General features: G+C 39.8%; 1 protein-coding gene across 2 annotated transcripts in view; it reads left to right on the forward strand.

The window, feature by feature from the left end:
- Gopc (golgi associated PDZ and coiled-coil motif containing) overlaps window positions 1-18408 on the forward strand; it is a 43376-nt gene that overhangs the window by 6598 nt on the left and 18370 nt on the right. The window contains exons 2-3 of one of the 2 annotated variants that reach the window (XM_057762268.1): window positions 14830-14994; window positions 16637-16660. In XM_057762268.1, coding sequence (XP_057618251.1) covers window positions 14830-14994; window positions 16637-16660 — 189 coding nt within the window. The remainder of the gene's footprint in view (window positions 1-14829; window positions 14995-16636; window positions 16661-18408) is intronic. The other variant, XM_057762269.1, reaches the window with a different exon arrangement.

An 18408-nucleotide genomic window follows, 5' to 3' on the forward strand; every position in this document is an offset into this window, starting at 1 on the left:
CAAGTCCTTTATTTGGACTGACAGGCTCTGCAGGACCTGACCTCTGGATGTCTCTTCAACAGTGTTTCTTTCTGTTCTTTACTCTCACTCTTTATGACCCAGTGCCTTTCGAAAGCACTGACAGTATTCTCAACTTCTTTATTTCAGGATCCCTTGACACTTAAATTTAGGGGGCCCCAGAGAGCTTGATTTCTATATGGATACGTGTGTGTATCGTTACTATTTTAAAAGTTGAAACTAAGAAAGTTGTAAGTTTTAATATTTATTAATTTGGATGGGGATGGACAGTAAATAGGTTTCAATATGTAGTCTGTGCTGACCCTTTGGGGGTTCTCCTGCCTTGAGGCCTCCAAGTATTGTTCTAGCAGGCATACCACCACCATATTAATGTTAATATCATTTTTAATTTAAAATAGCTTTTCTAAAACCAAATTAAAATTAATGAGCAGAATAACAGTGTTTTCTATATTTTTCAAAACTTTTAACATCTGGCTTAATGGGTAATTGTTGGATTCTTGCATCTGTTTTTGTATTCAGTTTTATTGTGATCGCTTTTTGTTAGTAGGAAAAAAATATGACCAGACAGAGATCTGGAGCTTGGTAGGAAGGAGTCTTTTGACAGCCCCTCCACATAATTGTTGATATTCTCTGACAGTAATAGTAGACAAAACTCAGGCGGTAGAAGCAGGTAGATCCCTCTGAATTCCTGGCCAGCCAGGAGTGAGACTGTGTAACAAAACATTTTTTTGAGACATGACAAGAGATATTATCTCCCAAGATCAGACAAGATTTGATGTGTTAAGGGTATATTGCTATAGACATGAGATTAGGTTCTTTGTTATGTTTTATTTTTGGTTTTGGTTTTGTAAGATGGGGTTTCTCAATGTTTTCCTAGCTGTTCTGGAACTCACTCTGTAGACCAGGCTGGCCTCAAACTTGGAGACCCACCTACCTCTGCTTTCAGATGACAAGGTTGATTGTAATGTAGTCAAAAAGCAATAAAGTAAACTATTCATATAATGGGTTTGTTTTTAAATTGTTTTGTTTTTAGCGTACAAAATAATGAGTTTTATTATGACATTCTCGTACATGTTGATCTTTGTGCTTCTTTCCTCTGTCGCCTACATCTTTGCCACCTGACCCCCTCCTGCACCCTCCCCCACTGTTACATTAGTAATATTGGTCTGTCTAGTAGGTTGAGTGGCTCTACTCAGGGATGATTTTGTAATATAATACATGGATCATTTGTAAAATGGCTTACTGATACTATTTTAGGGCCTCCAGTTTTTGATACATCATATAGAATATTTTAGTATTACATTTGTTAGTGTTTCTCATGTCATCAAGAAAATCCTTAGACCTAGACAACCAAGAGAACTAAGAGAGACACATACATGGATCTACATAGGAAGGAGAAAAAGACAGATCTGAATAAATTGGGACTGTGGAGGTTACAGGAGAAGAAAGAAGGATAGGGGGAGGAAGGGAGGGTAGCAGAGAAAATTATATAGTTTAATTAAAATAATAAAAAAGAAAATCCTTAGATTTGGGATGTCGCCAAGCTGATGATATGGATTTCAGGCTTCCAGGGCTCCAGTTCTCACTTAAAACTCAAGTTTGCTCTGTAGTAGCAAACACTGTCATAGTCACTTGCAGGGATGGATCTGCCGCATTTAATTTATTAACTGGGGTTTCTCCCTTTTCTGTATTTTGTCTTTGAGACAGGTCTCACTGTGCAGTTCAGGCTGTCCTTTAATTCTTGATCTTCCTGGCTTACCCTCTTGGTGCTGGGGTTACTTTACAGTAGAAATGCTTTATTTCCATCGTGTCACATAAAAGGTTAAAAAGACTTGTATTCAAAGAGTGAAACATGTAAGAAATTAGTGATTTTTGTAATTCATAAGAGCATTATGTTAAAGCTGAGTGCCTGCAGTGAAGAGAATAGGAACTAGTGGTGCAGAACTATGTGCCTTCATGGTCCTGTGCACATAGGTCAGCACTTTACTTACCAGAGCTTTAGCAGTGCTAGTACAGACATCAGCCTAGGAAAAGGAAGTAATATTTTATTATCATGAAAGTGGCCTGCACCGTGAAACTGTCCCATGGGCCTTGTGAGGAAACTGTGCTTTAGTAATGGCTGAAACTGCAGACAGAAGAATAGTTATGTACCTCTTCTGAGGCTTTTATGTAAAATTTCTTTTACATAGTTTTTAATTGCATATAATTATATGTGTAATATATATAAATAGTAATATATAAAATTGACCCTATACATCTTACCTTACCTCCTTTTTTCCCCCAAGTTTTTTTTAAGGTTTATTCATTTATTATGTATACAATGTATGTATGCCTGCCTATATGTATGTACTGTGTATGTAGTACTTGTATGCCTGCACACCAGAAGAGAGCACCAGATCTCATTATAGATGTTTGTGAGCCACCATGTGGGTGCTGGGAATTGAGCTCAGGACCTCTGGAAGAGCAGCCAGTACTCTTAACCACTGGGCCATCCCTCCAGCCTGTTACCTTACTTCTTATACTTTTTTTTTTTTAAGATAATCAAAAATGCCTCTCAGAAGATTCTGAGACTTTTATTTTTTAAAATAATGCCTGGCACTAATTAGCATATATTCTATTCTTTTAGGTTCACACTGTGCACCAGGCCTCTATAACTTTTGCCAGAGCAAGATGCACCCTTGTTTCATTTGTGTTCGTGTGTGTGTTTGTGTCTGTGTGTCTGTGTGTCTGTCTTCAGATCCCAGCCCAGTGTTAGGTATGTCATTGGAATTCTGTGAATGTGTGATGTTGTGGAAACTGATAAATAAAAATATATTTTCATGTCTAGACTGCAGACCATTTTGGGATGACATAGTAACTAATGAAATTAGTGGTCTTTATGATTGGATAGAAAAAGACTTGTACTGGCTAGATAACATTTTCTTGGGAAACTTTCCTAAGCTACATGAGCACACTGTTTGAAGGCTGACTTGAAATAGCAAGGTATTATTTCCTACACTGTTTGAAGGCTGACTTGAAATAGCAAGGTATTATTTCCCACTTTGAGAAAATTTTTGACCTGTGAATGTGTTTTCAGTGTATAGGATGAGCCTTGTGTTTTAGAATGGGCTTCATTGGTTTCCTGTAATTTTGAAGAGTAGGAAAAAACACCACCTTGAGCATAGGGAGAAAAGAGAAAATAGAGGAAGATTCCTTACATAAAGAGCAAACTAAATTAACTGATCATTTGAATAAGAAGAATAGAAAAGAGCACCCTGCTAGCTGCATTGTCCCCTTGACTCTTGCCACAAGCAAAAAGGCCTGTGGAGAATGATTCTGCTGCTATCAGGTGGTTTACAATCCTTTGTGTAAGGATCATCACGGCACGTCCTTTTAAAAGTTTATTACTCGCCGGGCGGTGGTGGCGCACGCCTTTAATCCCAGCACTCGGGAGGCAGAGGCAGGCGGATCTCTGTGAGTTCGAGGCCAGCCTGGTCTACAAGAACTAGTTCCAGGACAGGAACCAAAAACTACGGAGAAACCTTGTCTCGGAAAAAAAAAAAAAAAAAAAAAAAAAACAAAAATAAAAGTTTATTACTCAGGGTGGGAGCCAGTGGTAACAGATAAGGTGGCTGGGCTTTTTTAGTTGGAGAAGCAGATGATATATAAAGGTTTTCTTAATAATTTGTAGATGAGTATTAAATGACAGTAAGTTGTAGTAAGTTCGTGTGTGTAGTATATGCATGTGTGTGTGCACATGTGCACAGGTGTTATGCACACGGTAGCCAGAGGTCAGTGCTGGGTTTCTTAGTTGCTCTCCACTTTGTTTTCTGAGACAGGACCTCTCACTGAACCTGGTGCACAGCCAGGTTGGCTGGTCAGCTAGCAAGCTCCAGGGAATTCTAGACATGTGCTACAAAGGGTGGGCGCACTGGTTAAGAATTATATGGTGGGGGGGAATAATATCAGCAAGGAATTGTCTTTGAAAAAAATTTACCAACTGGTTATCTAATACCAAGTGGTCAGCTCTGAAAACATACATACAAGTAAAATCACACAGATTTTATTTAGAAAGTATGTATGTAAATATATATATGTATACATATACAACAGTTAATGAGGAAAGAGGCCATAAATTATTAAGGGAGTAAGGAAGGATATACCAGACGGTTTGGATGGAGGAAAGCAAAGGGAGAAATGATATAATTACATTATAAATCTCAAAAATATAAGAAAAATTATTTTTTATGAATGACTGTTTTGCCTGTGTGTGTATAGGTGTGGGCACCACATGTGCCTGTTGCCCACAGAGGCCAGAAAAGCGGGTCCAAGCCCCTGGAACTAGAGTTACAGACAGTTGTGTGCCTCCATATGAATGCTGGGAACCCAGTCGTCTACAAGAGCAGCACTCTTAACCACTGAGCCATCTCTCTAGCCCCAGGAACTGACTTGATAGAACAGTTTAGAAGAGTAAAATGGGAAGTGGAACAGCAATGACTCATTCAGTGAACACCTATGGTTATCTTGTAGCGCTCTGTAGGTAAAATGCCTCTCTGTATCTCCATTTCTGGAAGTACAGATTTTACAAATATACTTTGCAGTATATTTAAAAATTTTAAATGTAATTTATGATTGACATGTAATTATTGTACTTATAAGCACTATTTTTGATACATTTATTACTTCTTTATGGTAAGAATGTGTAAAAACTGCTATTGCAGTTCTTTTGAAATATACACATTATTTTTAACTCAGGCATCTAGCTGTTCAGTAAAACCCCAATGTGTTGTAGGAGGACCGCTTGTTTGTTTGTTCCTGGCTGCTCAGCCCTAAAATAACCACACAGAAACTGTATTAATTAAATCACTGCTTGGCCTATTAGCTCTAGCTTCTTATTGACTAGCTCTTTCATCTTAATTTAACCCATTTCTGTTAATCTGTATCGCCACATGGCTGTGGCGCACTATGTGTGTGTGTGTGTGTGTGTATTTTTTTTTTTTTTTGATGCACTGATTTCATTTCCTTTGGATATACCAAAATTGTGAGCTTGCAGATGGTTGTATCTTTTTGGTTTTGCTTTTGTATGTATGTGTTTGAAAAAACACCATACTGTCCTCAGTGATGTCTATACTATTTGGGTTTCTTTTGTTTTTTCCCCCCTCCATATTCTTGCTAGTGTTTTTCTCGACTTATTTTCATTGATAATTGCCATTTTAATTCATGGGAGGGGTGATATTTTGTTGTAGATTTGATTTTATTAGTTCACTAGTGATCCCTGCTGTTGAACTATTTTTTTTAATGTAGCTGTTTCTGAATATTTTAGAAATGTTTACTCGGGCATCTTGTCCATTTTAAGTGGGGTATTTGGTTGTTGTGGAGTGGGCCTAGTACCTTGTGCACTTTGGATATTATCTCCCTATCCGATGTATAGTCTGCAAATACATTCTTCCATGCTGTAAGTTGCATCTTTAGTTGTTGGCTTGTTTGGCTGTTTCTAGTGTGTTGTAGTTCCTTTGTCTATTTCTGCTTTTGCTACCATGTGTCTTAATTACTTTTCTGTTGTTGTGAAGAAGCACCATAACCAGGACAACTTAAAGAAGAAAATGTATTTGGGTTTGTAGTTTCAGAGGTTTAGTGTTCATGACCGTCATGGCAGCAGGGAGCATGGCGGCAGCAGGCAGACAATGAAACTGACACAGTAGTCAGGAGTTTACATCTGATCCATAAGCACTAGGCACAGAGGTGTAGGCTGGAAACCTCAAAGCCAGTGACCCAGTGGCATACTTTCTCTAACAAGGCCACACCTTTTAATCCTTCTCAAATGGGTCCAACAACTGGAGACAAACATCCCATATATGAGGACCACCACACTGTGCTTTTAAGGTTTTATACCAATAAAAAATCAGGAAACGAAATTTAATAAGGCTCAAAAAATGGACAAATACCTCATGTTTAGTGTTGAAAGAATATTGTTAGACCATCCATACTACACAAAGAAATCTACAGATTTAATCCTATCAAAATACCAATGACATTTGTCACACATGAAAACCAAACTCTAAAATTTGTATAGAATCCCAAAAAGGCCTGACTAGCCAGAGCAGTTGTGAAAACAAAAAGGAAATAAACCACCAAACTGTAGTCCCCAGAACAGCAGTGTAATGATGCAGAAATAGACAGCCCAGAGACGATCTATTCAGATTTAGAGGGAACTGACCCTTGAGAAAGCAAGTAAAGGACAGACTTCAATAAATGGTATGGGGGTAGGGGAAATCCACACGTTGGAGATGTTAGGCTTATTTTTATAACCATATGCAAAAAAAGAAAATTACAGATCAATTCCAAGTGGGTTAGAGATGTGAGTGCGAGTGGTGAAACTGAGAACAGGAGTGAAGCCTGGTGACACTGGCCTTGAGCTGTCTCCTCACTCCTGATCTTGTGACCCAGAAACCACCTTGTGAGGGGCCACTGTCTTAGAGTTGTCCGTCCCCCGTCCCTGTCCCCCGTCCCCCACCCGGGGATGTCTGTAAATGAACCTTCCAGGTCAGATGTAAGAAAATGCAAAGATGTCTACCAAAGAAAAGCTGTATATAATGTTTTGGGTTTTTTTTTTTTTTTAATGTTTTGCTTTTGAGGCAGGACCCCACTGTGTAGCTTTGGCTTTCCTGGAGCTCCCTGTGTAGACCAGGTTGGCCTCAAACTCGCCTGTCTCTGGCTCCAGAGTGCTGAGATTCAATGCATATGTGACCACCAAAAAACAGTGTTCTTTTTCTTTAAAACACCTTTGGAGGATTAATCAAGGTTGAAGGTTAAAATCAGCTGGGTTTGGAATTTTTTTTTCATGTTTGTTCTTAAATGGTTACCCTAAACCCAAAAAATTCAGTGATCTCTGTTGCCTTATGGAAAGTAAGCTTTTATTTACTCACACCCTCTTTTTCCTTCCCTTCCTGACTTCCTTCCTTCCTTCTTTCTTCCTTCCCTCCACCTCCGGAGATGTGCAGACGTCCTAGAAAGGGCTCCTTGATCCATGTGAACAGTACTAAAAAAGACTTGGCTGAGCCGGGTGGTGGTGGCGCACGCCTTTAATCCCAGCACTCGGGAGGCAGAGGCAGGCGAATCTCTGTGAGTTCGAGACCAGCCTGGTCTACAAGAGCTAGTTCCAAGACAGGAACCAAAAGTTATAGAGAAACCCTGTCTCGAAAAAACCAAAAAAAAAAAAAAAAAAAAAAAAAAGACTTGGCTGTATAGTTCTGTAGTTTACTGTTTGTTCAGAATAAAAGTTACAGAGTAACTGAGGAGCTGTTGGCAAGTGATGGCTGCTTGGAAAGTGAAAGTTCCTTTAGGTCAGGAGTTGAGCCTGAGCAGCTACAACCTATGCTCCCCATGCATGGCCCTACATGCAGGTACATACTGGCAGTGCTGAGTAGATTCAGTGAATTTAAAAAATAAATAATAGGATGAAAGAAAGGAACAAACAAATAGAGGGAATTGGGAATGGGCTTGATTAAAATACTCTGTATCCGTGTACAGAATCCTCAGACAAATCCTTAGCACCCAAATAACACACAACCACATACACACAGTTAAAGCAGAACTGTAGTCTGTCAGTCCACTTTGAATAAAAAGTAACGACAAGCAAGGAAAACTTAGAGTGTGCTGTTTCGCTTGTAAACATCTTTAATGAAATTGTTCTGAATAAAAGGCTTCATATTATGCCAGGCTGTGGTGGCATACACCTTTAATCCCAACAACACTCAGGAGACAGGGACAGGCAGAACTCTGTGTTTGAGGCCAGCCTGGTTTACAGTGTGAGTTCCAGGCAGACAGGGTTACACAGAGAAACCCTGTCTCAAAAAAACCAAAAAAACCCAAAAGCTCCATGTTTATTTGAGAGGGGAAAAAGGTATGGTGTACAACAATGAGGTAAAAGATCCTCGAGCTTTTTTTTATTGTTAAACTAACTAGCTTCAGGTCTTGTTTGGCTGTGTGTTTTGAATGAGCTGTTTAAATCCTGATTTCCATTTCCTTAGCTATAAAAAAAAAGTTAAGTATGATAAGTAGAGCTCAGGCACATGCCTGCCATATGGTGGGTAGGTGCTTGCTTTGTGGGAGTGTGGCTTGTCAGGGCACTAACCATATACTGTAGTGATGGAAGCGCAGTTTCCTCTGGCTCCTGCGTGATAGCAATACTTAACAGTGCTGCCCTGGACACCAGAATTGGATGCAGGAATGCGACTTGGCCACTGACCACCTAGGTAGTCTTAGAAAATGCATCTTTAATTGCATTGCCTAAGTATTGTCATAATCATAGTCATCATAGTCTGTTCTTATGGGTTCCTTTCTAGAGCTATACCATGCTGTAGTGTGACCATTCAATAGTATGAAGACACTTTAATAAATCACTACGGAAAGTTTATCTGTGACTAAGTTTTCTTTGACAGAATGCTTACATTTTAAGCAAGAAGGAGTTTACTATATATTACAAAATTTAGAGTAAATTTGAAACAGTCTTATTCCCGAAATTTTGATACCTCCTTCTCCTCCTCCCCCCCCCCTCCTTCTCCTTCTTTTTTAATGTGTATGACTTTTTTTCTGCTTGTCTGTTTGTGAACCATGCATACCTGGCATCGGTGAAGACCAGCAGAGCGTAGGATCCCCTGGAACTAAACTGGAGTTACAGACAGTTGTGAGTCATCATGTGGGTGATGGGAATTGAACCTGGGTCTTCTGGAAGAGCTGCCAGTGCTCTTAACCACTTAGCCATCTCTCCAACCCCAATATTTTTATGTTGAGCAAACTAAAAGAAAATTATTTCATTTAATTGAACGTATATAATAGACCACATTCAAATTGATAACCTGTTCATAGCCCCATTTTTCTTGTCCTTTTAGGATATAGTTAAATTTAGGTGCTGGGCCTTTTCTCCTGAGCTTGAACACACAGTTCTCTATCTGGACAGTCAAGAAACCATGGTCAATGTTGGGAGGCTCTGCTGGTAACATGTTGCAGTCTTCCATGGCTTGGCAGCCCTCTGCCTGAGCTTATTTGGAGAATGTCTCTAGACCTGGATGCCTGACTTCTCTCTAGAGTGACCCTTGAACAGTTCCTTGCAAAAGCTTTCCCTACTGTCCATATGGTAATTAGGTGACATGCTCTGGCTATTTTGATAGGCCCGTTCAGCTACTAATCCAGCTCTATGATAGGAGCATGCCACCTAATGTAAATTAGGTGATTCCCCAGCTACTGTTCCCAAACCTACATTTGCCCTATATTCTGGAATAAAGCTGAGCTACCTACCAGAGCTTCTCCCAGAAGGCTATTTCTGCCTCTGTACAGGCTATACAAAACTCTGCCACCTTCTGCTCCTTTGTCCTTGTGGACTGGTGGCCAACAGACTTTGAAGAAAAAGGGAAACCCACAGGTCAAATTTAGATAAAAGCAATTTTATCTACTCACCTTTATTTCCTGAATGATACACTATAACAGTAACCTTTACAACTTCATTCAACAGTTTGTTTGTTTGTTTGTTTGTTTTTGTTTTTGTTTTTTTTTTTTTTTGGTTTTTCAAGACAGGGTTTCTCTGTGGCTTTGGAACCTGTCCTGTGACTAGTTCTGTAGACCAGGCTGGCCTCAAACTCACAGAGATCCGCCTGCCTCTGCCTCCCGAGTGCTGGGATTAAAGGTGTGCGCCACCATCGCCCGGCTCATCCAACAGTTCTTAAGTTCATTAAGTTGTATAGACTTTGAATCTACTTAATTTTGGTGTGTGATCCTTTGTCTATTTGCAGTTTTTTAAGAGAAAAATATTTTTTAAATGAAAATAAATAATACTATGACAATTATTTCCATAGCATTTTTATAAGTAATCTATAGGTGATTTGAGGTTTGTAGAGCACATAGGTTATATATAAATATTATCCATTTTCTGTAAGGGACTTGAGAGCATTCATGAACCTTTGTATCTACAAGGGTCTTGGAATCAATAACAAAACAGCTGCTTCCATTCTGTAACCCAGAATTCCCCTCCTAGAAACAGTCAAGATAACGACAGGTTGTTTTAGCAGTATCATACCTATAGCCGAAAGGGGTACTCATTGAAAGTAAAAGAAACTGACAAATTGTGTCTTGGTGAAAAATCACATAAAATGAAAACTAAGTATAGCATAAATCAATGCACCATTGAAGCAAAAGACTAGACAGTGAATGTACCCTATATGATCACACTTGTGTAACATCCAAAAACAGACTGCTTGTTTTTAAATTGTGTGCTAGTTAGGTAGATACTTATTTTTGTGTAATATGTTATTTGTATATTGTTCTGGTGTAAGTTATACCTGAATAGCAATGTTATAAAAAGGAAGGGAGGGCTGGGGATGTAACTTCATGGTAGAGCGTTTGCCTAAGATACACAAGATCCTGGGTTCGGTCAGCACCAACAGTGACAGCAACAGCAGAGAACAAGAAGGCCTAGTTTATGGAGGCATCAGTGGAGGCAAAGAAGTGGTGTCTTGGTTTCTTTTCTACTGCTGTGATGAAATGGTCTACCAGGAGCCACTCATGGTGACACAGCCCTGTAATCTCTGCACTTGGGAGGCAGGGATCGGGGCATCTGTGAATCCATGACCACCCTAGTCTTCATGTAGTCCTAGTCCAGCCAGGGCTACTAGACCTAGTTTAAAAACAGGAGCAACAAAAACCCTCATGGGGTAAAGGCATCTGACACACAAGCCCAAAGAACTAGCTTTTTTCTGTTCCAGAACTCATGTCAGAGTGGAAGAAGAGACCTGACTGGGCAAAGTTGTCTTTTGACCTCCTCATGCCCATACCCCCTGATAGTACTAATAATGAAATAAAAATAAAACGTCTATTCCCTGGCAGAAGCAACTTAAGGAAAAAGGGTCTCTTCTGTGTCACAGCTCTGTTACAGTCCATCATTGTGGGGAAATCATAGCAGCAGGAGCTTGAGACAGCAGGTCACATTGCATCCACAGTCAAGGAGCAGAGATGAGGAAATGCTAGTGTGCAGTGTTTTGCTTGCCTTCTGCATTTTATACTGTGTAGGATTCTCTACTCAGAGAATGGTTCCACCTACAGTTAACATGGGTCCTCCAACATGAATGAACATAATCAAAATACCACACACACCCCCAAAGGCCCATCTCCCAGACAATTCCGATTCTGTCTAGTTAGCAGTTAACAATAACTGTCTCATGTGGCATTATTTTTTCCACACCACATTTTTTTTCCTTTCCCTCTCAGACCATCCTTGACTAGTAACTTCCCAAGTCCCAGTCCCTGCACTCTCTTCTTCATGTACCTGTGTTGGGATATTACATCTCTGCTGCTAGTCCCAGTACAGTCTCAGCTTTGCACTTCTGATTTATGCAGACATCTGCATAGTTAAGCCCTGGCTGTCCCCCTCCCCCACTAGCTGTTAATCCTTGTTTTATTTTGTTTTTTAAGACAGGGTTTCTCTGTAGCTTTGGAGCAAGTCCTGGAACTCACTCTGTAGACCAGAATGGCCTAGAAATCACAGAGATCTGTCTGCCTCTGCTCCCAAGTATTGGGATTAAAGGTGTGCACCACCACCCAGCTCCTGTTAATCCTAATGTAACTGATCAGCGGCTGCACTTTGGAAAGGTGTTTGTCTTGTTCTGTTTTTTACCTTATTTTTTAATGTATTGCAGATGCTGTTTTTAACATTATGAAATCCTTTATTTCCATTTATAGCATCGCCATGGTAGCAGATCATTTAGAAAGCCACAACAGTGCTGCTACCCTAAATTGGCCTTCCTCAAAGCTGAGCTAACTCTCTTTGAACTACCTACATTTTTTCTATGACAGTATAGTTCTCTGACCTTTTAATTTTTAAGTTAAAAATTAAATTTTAAAATTCTTTTGAGGGCCGGGCGATGGTGGCGCACGCCTTTAATCCTAGCACTCGGGAGGCCGAGGCAGGCAGATCTCTGTGAGTTCGAGACCAGCCTGGTCTACAGAGCTAGTTCCAGGACAGGCTCCAAAGCCACAGAGAAACCCTGTCTCGAAAATAAATAAATAAATAAATAAATAAATAAATAAATAAATAAATAAATAAATAAATAAAATTCTTTTGAGTTGAATAGGAAAAGTGCAGGTGCTCCCTAGTTGGGAAGAACAAACATGACGGCCGTGTGCAGTACACAACAGTGAAACAATGTTGTCAGCTCTGCAGAAATGGAAGCATGAGGGCCTTGTGCAAGGCTTCTCTGCTGGAACTGAAAACTTGCAGTTAACTCTGACACTTAAGTTCACTATGATCTCAGTACTTGGCACTTTGGCACCTAAAATAATTGCTACACAGTGCAAAGGGAAGTTTTCTGACAAAAAAAAAAAAGAAGAAAGCAGCTCCATAAATTGAGGTTTGCGCTCCTATATGAGCTCTTAATGTGAGGGTCCCAGAATATTGGAGAACAGTAAAAGACCTCTGAACGTGCAGCAACCAAAAATGAATTCAAAATCAAACACATAGCGAACCCAAGGTGTTCTGGCAGCCGTTACCCGTGTTGCACCACACAGGGCTGAGGAACATGCCTGAAGCACCTTGGCTCAGATGCAGGCCATGAGTGACAGTGCTCTTACAGCACACATGGTTTTCTGCTCTTACGGAGTGTACGGCTTACAGAAAACAAAGACCAAATGTTTTCCCATTATTCTTCAGCATATAAAGCTCAAATTCACATATGCTTGGATTATATTGTATGAGAATACTAGATCTTAAAAATTGGTATTTGAGTTTCTGATTTTAGTTTCTTTAGAGAACAAAACAGAAAACCCGGGCCGTGGTGGTGCACGCCTTTAATCCCAGCACTCGGGAGGCAGAGGCAGGCGGATCTGTGAGTTTGAGGCCATCGTGGTCTACGTAGTGACTTCAGGATGGCGAGGATTACACAGACAACCTTGTCTCAAAATAAATAAATAAATAGAGGAGAATAAAAGGGAATAGAATAGTTAAGCCAAGGAGATGGCTCAGCAGATAAGAGGCACTTGCTGTACAAGCCTTACAACTTGGGTTTAGATCCCTTGAACCAGTGTAAAGTTGGTGTGTGTATATGGCACATGATGTGAAGCAAGGACAAGAGAATTTCCTAAAAGCTCAACCTGGAATATGCAGGGCAGCAGCAAGCAAGAGGGACTTTCCCTCCAGGTGGAAGGTAAGGACCAACACCCACGGTTATCCTCTGACCTCCACACACATGTTGCAGTGCTCACACACTGACATGTACACATACAAATAAATGAATAAATACATATTTTGGAGGTTGGAGAGATGTCCAGTGGTTAAGAGCATTTGCTGCTCTTTCAGATGACCCAAGTCAGATAACTCACATCTGTAACTCCAACTCCAGGAACTCTTAATACCTTCTGACTTCATCTAGAACTTGCACATATGTGGCATGTACACATACAGACACACATAAATAATAGTAAGTATTTTTAATTACTAATTTTTTATTGTTAAATGAATTTTGGCTTGGGATTAGGAAAGACTTTCCAACAATTTCTGAAATAACCCTAAGCATATTTCTGCATGTAGAACCAGTTATCAAATGAGAATATTGGTCAGCTCTGAAAAATGTTGAAGGTGCTCTACCTAAAGTTTGGCCAACCTTGTGATATGTGGTCATCTGTGAAGCTCACAACTGAGAACCTTGTAATTAAGTTGCAAAAAAAATTCTTGGAGGTTTTAAGTATGCTTACCATATTGTGTTGGGCTGCATTCATAGCTGTCCTCAGCCACATGTGACCCATGGGCTGCAGGTTAGGCATACCTCCTGTGTCTCATTGTATCACATCTTCAGCCAAGAACTATGTACAAATAAATAAACACACCTCATTATGAAAATTAGTCTTTAATAAGTGGGGAGATTGTATAGTGATTGTTTTAAAATAAACTTATGATATATTACTAGGAAATGTTTGTGTAATTATTTTATATACTTACGTACCTGGGGTTGTGTAAAAGTCCAGTGAAAAGGTTGTAAGAAAGGGAAAGAAGCTGGGAAAACTAGAGAAGTGGAGGGCAGGCATAGGCTCAACGCGCATCTAATTTGAGCACTCAGGAGGCAGAAGGATCTGAAGTTCAGAATCATCCTCAGCTTCATAGTATGTTCAAGGAACCTGGACCAGAAGCCATTGAAATTAATGAACGTTGCAAGTGGGAAAGTTGAAGAAGTCTAATGTAGACTGACAGTTTCTGGGTTGAAGACAGAACCCCACTAACATATTATTCATGGTAGTGACCACCATAACATACTGTCTGAACTGTAATTTCCAAAGCTCTGAAAAGCCTCTAAGAAGGTTTGTTAGAGTAAGCTGTGTGAAATGGAAGTTGCCTATGTTACTAAGAGATACTGCTTATGGCTGTGTTCTCTTGCCTCTTATGTTTTTCACGCTTGGTTTCTGGTCAGCTTAAAATTTTTAATTCTCAGCCGGGCGGTGGTGGCGCACACCTTTAATCCCAGCACTCGGGAGGCAGAGACAGGCGGATCTCTGTGAGTTCGAGACCAGCCTGGTCTACAAGAGCTAGGTCCAGGACAGGCTCCAAAACCACAGAGAAACCCTGTCTTGAAAAACCAAAAAAAAAAAAAAAAAAATTTTTTTTTAATTCTCATTTTATTTGTGTGTGTGTACGTGAGTTCTGAAGGTCAAAGGCTTGGTTGGCAGCATGTGATAGCACTCTTGTCAGCTAACAGTTGGCTAGTGTTTATGTTTTCATTTCCAGGATTATTTTTTTGTCATTCTTGAATAATAAAGAAAATTAAGCACCCTTATTGTTTCCTATTGCTCTCTAAGGCACAACTGGTTGATCTGCGGTCTGAGCTGATAGAGACTCAAGCAGAGAAAGTTGTTCTGGAGAAAGAAGTCCACGATCAGCTGTTACAGTTACACTCCACTCAGCTTCAGCTTCATGCCAAAACCGGTCAGAGTGTTGACTCTGGCACCATTAAGGCAAAACTGGTAAGTGGACCATGATGTACACTTGTGTTTTGCAAGGTGCAGAGATTTATAGCAGAGTCACAGTTATGAAATGTCATGTCCACTGTGAGAATTCAGGCAATAGAAAGTTTACAATCATCTATTCATCAGTAGCATCTGTGTTCATGTCAATAGCTACCTGAAAGAATGGAAAATGCTCTGTTTTAAAATGTTTGTATATTTAAAGGGTAGTTATGATATAGCATAAACAAGTTTTTGTTCTGCTGTTTGTCAGGGTTAAATTCAGCTGCTGTAGCAAAAATCCCAAGTAGCATTGAGCTTGTTCTTGTACAGTATGTTAGCTTTTTTCCTTAGCTAACCTCGAGGCAGGCATCCCAGAACTGATGCAGCCACTATACACACACACACACACACACACACACACACACACACACACACACACTAGGGGTTGAGGTTCTTGTTCGGTTGTGTTCTATAGTTTTTAGCAGATGAGTTCCAGCCTTGGGATTTCCTCTTGTCCGTGTCTAGGCAGGAACAAAGAAGAGTCTAAAGAGGGACAGAAAAATTCTTAACTATGTTAGCCTTTACAGAACACTCGTTAAGTTTCCTCAGTAATTTTTGCCAGTGCCTCATTCACTTAGCCCTAGCTGTATGTTAGTCTGGTGTCTTGGTAAAGTCAGAGTGCTGAGAGTACAGAGAAGGGACCAGTGTAATTAAATACCCACAAGGTTCTTAGCTCTCAGTAGAGCGTAAGCTTTTCTTCTGCTGTTGAACATTGTGTCATATCTATATATTGTTTCTCTGTGAGTTCACTCTAATTATCCATAACGCTCTTAATCACAACAGGCTATGTAAACAGAAAACAAAACTGTAAAGCTTGTTTCAATTTAGCCCATGTATTGAGTGCATTCCATCTGCCAGACATTTGGCTAAATATGTGAAGACGGCAGTAAGAAAGGTAAAGCTTGGGACAGAAAGGCCGTGAAACAGTGCTGTTGGTGTCCTGAGTGCAGAGCATACTAAGTTTTACCTAGTGTCCCTTGATTAGGTTTAACTGGTTTCAAGTACTGATATGTTGAAAATGAATTCAGCATCTCTATTCTCCTAAAGTCCTCATAAACTGAAGGCCTGTGTATCTTTTAATAGTGTCTCATTTAACCACCTTAAAAGACAGATCATAAATTCTTATTTGAGCTATGTAATATTAACATGGAAAAACATTCTGTATTTTCATTATAAGACTTCCTAAGCTTTTTGTTTGGTTAGTTTTATTTGGTTTGGTTTGGCTTGGTTTTTTGAGACAGGGTTTCTCTGTGTAGCCTAGGCTGTCCTGGAATTCACTTTGTAGACCAGGCTGGCCTGGAACTCACAGAGGTACACCTGCCTCTGCCTCCTTAGTGCTGAGATTTAAGGTGTGTGCCACTATTGCCCAGCTCAAATTCCTAAACCTTTAACAGTTTAGTGGGCCAAAATAAAAATTTTTATTTTTAAAAATTTTAGTCTAATAACTGTTGTTTATAGATTTGCAGATATATTTGTGCTAATGGACTTTATCCAACTGATACTCAACATATGGAAGTTTTCCTTATAATGATAATACCACTAGATAAATTTGTTTTTTCAATGGTTTTCTAATTGCAAAACTTTTTTCTTGTATCTGAAGTCTGTCCCCTCTGTGGAGGAGCTGGTAAGTCTCTATTTCTCTTGCTTTATTTAATGTGTCATGCTGAAGTGTTTTGGTGTTTTGTGTATTGCTTGTTGTCACACTTTGTATTTGAAAAGGATGTTAATGCCAGTTTTTTCATGTTCAGATACCTGGAAAGTTCAGAGGGTGCCCGCTGTGCTTTTCTCACTGCATGTGGCTAAAGACTTATCTCTCATTCGTGACTTATAGCCATTATTAGCAGAGCTTATCCATTTTTGAAAACTTTTGAGTCTTGTAACTTGCTCACACTTCTACTTTGGCAAAAATACCTGCATGAGGGTATTGAAGGTGTTTGAACCAGGCCTAGTTTTACCCCCATCAAGTTTCTTTCTGAACTTGTTCCCACTAAGAGGGTGTGCATGCTGATTCCTTCATCCAGTGCACGTGTTAGAGCCTTTTAGTGGGTTTGGGAATGATTGTGTAACCTTTAAAGCATTGCATTTTTAAATCTTTATCAGAAATTATTTTAGACAGTAACAGTATGTAACTTCTTAGTGTCAAGCTAGTCAGATTCCAGTTGACTTATGACTTCACCACTTCTGAAAATACATACTTTACGAGTCTAAAACCTGAAACAAACCTCATGCTTATTACCTAATACAGGAAGGTTAACCAGGAAACAAACTTACAAATTATCTTTAAATCTTAAAGTAATTCCCTTAATTATAGTCTTGTTTATACATTGTTTTAAATGACAGACTGTCCTTGAACTCACAGAGATTTGCCTACCTCTGCCCCCCACCATACTTGGGTAAAGGTGTGTGCTTCCCCATGGCTGGGTTGCATACTTGTCTTAATTTCAAGTCTCAGAGACTGTCAGATTCCTTAGGAATTTGAGTTATTAAAAGAAAGTGTTATCCTCATAAGCATCTGAAACTCATTAGTACCCTGTAATTAGCTCATTGAAGTAACTGGAAGGAGACAGTCCTGTAGTAACATTTCTATAAGCTACACACCCGAGGAATCCGGGTCCATGCAGGCAGTGGAGCTTGGTGAATGGAGTGCTGCTAGTGTGGAGAGCCCCGGGGTCTGTTTCCAGCACCACAGAAAAACGAGGCTAGGTAGCACAGCCAGCCTGGGCTGTGTAATGAAACTGTCTCAGAAGAGAGAAAGGACGGGGGAGGAGATTAGTAATTCCAGAGTTGCTGTGAAAAAGTCTGCATTACTAGCTTTCCAGATCTCTTGCTGATGATGTCTAGAATTGAGTGGGTATATATGTGTGCATGTTTACAAAAGATGAACAAAAAGCCTGCTTTTCTTCCTTCTGTTTGTCAGTTATATAAATAAATACTCCTACCAATGAGACAGGGTTCCCCTGGGATGATACCCATGTTAGGCAAGCACTCTACCATTAAGCTACACTCCCAGCCTTGTATAAAGCAGACATTTATACTGAAATTGCTAAATATCCCACATTTGATAGTGTCCCTTCCACATGTGTACACATACATAATGCACTTAAAATGCAGGTGTATTAAGAATATGTAATACTTTGTATTTGAGCTTACTATTTTTGATGTTGGTCAAAATAGAACAAAGCATCAACTTAATTTAGTACCAAAATGTATTCAACAAATTGGCCAACATTTGCTTATATTTGTTTTGTGTCCCCCCCCCCCTTCTTTATTAAGATGGAACTTGCTATATAGCCCAAGCTGACTTCAAACTTGAGCTGTTTCTCATGCCTCTACCTCCAGAGTGCTAGGATTACAGGAGTGAGCCACCATGCC

The sequence above is a fragment of the Chionomys nivalis genome, chromosome 2 (assembly GCF_950005125.1).
Source record: "Chionomys nivalis chromosome 2, mChiNiv1.1, whole genome shotgun sequence".
Taxonomy (NCBI): domain Eukaryota; kingdom Metazoa; phylum Chordata; class Mammalia; order Rodentia; family Cricetidae; genus Chionomys; species Chionomys nivalis.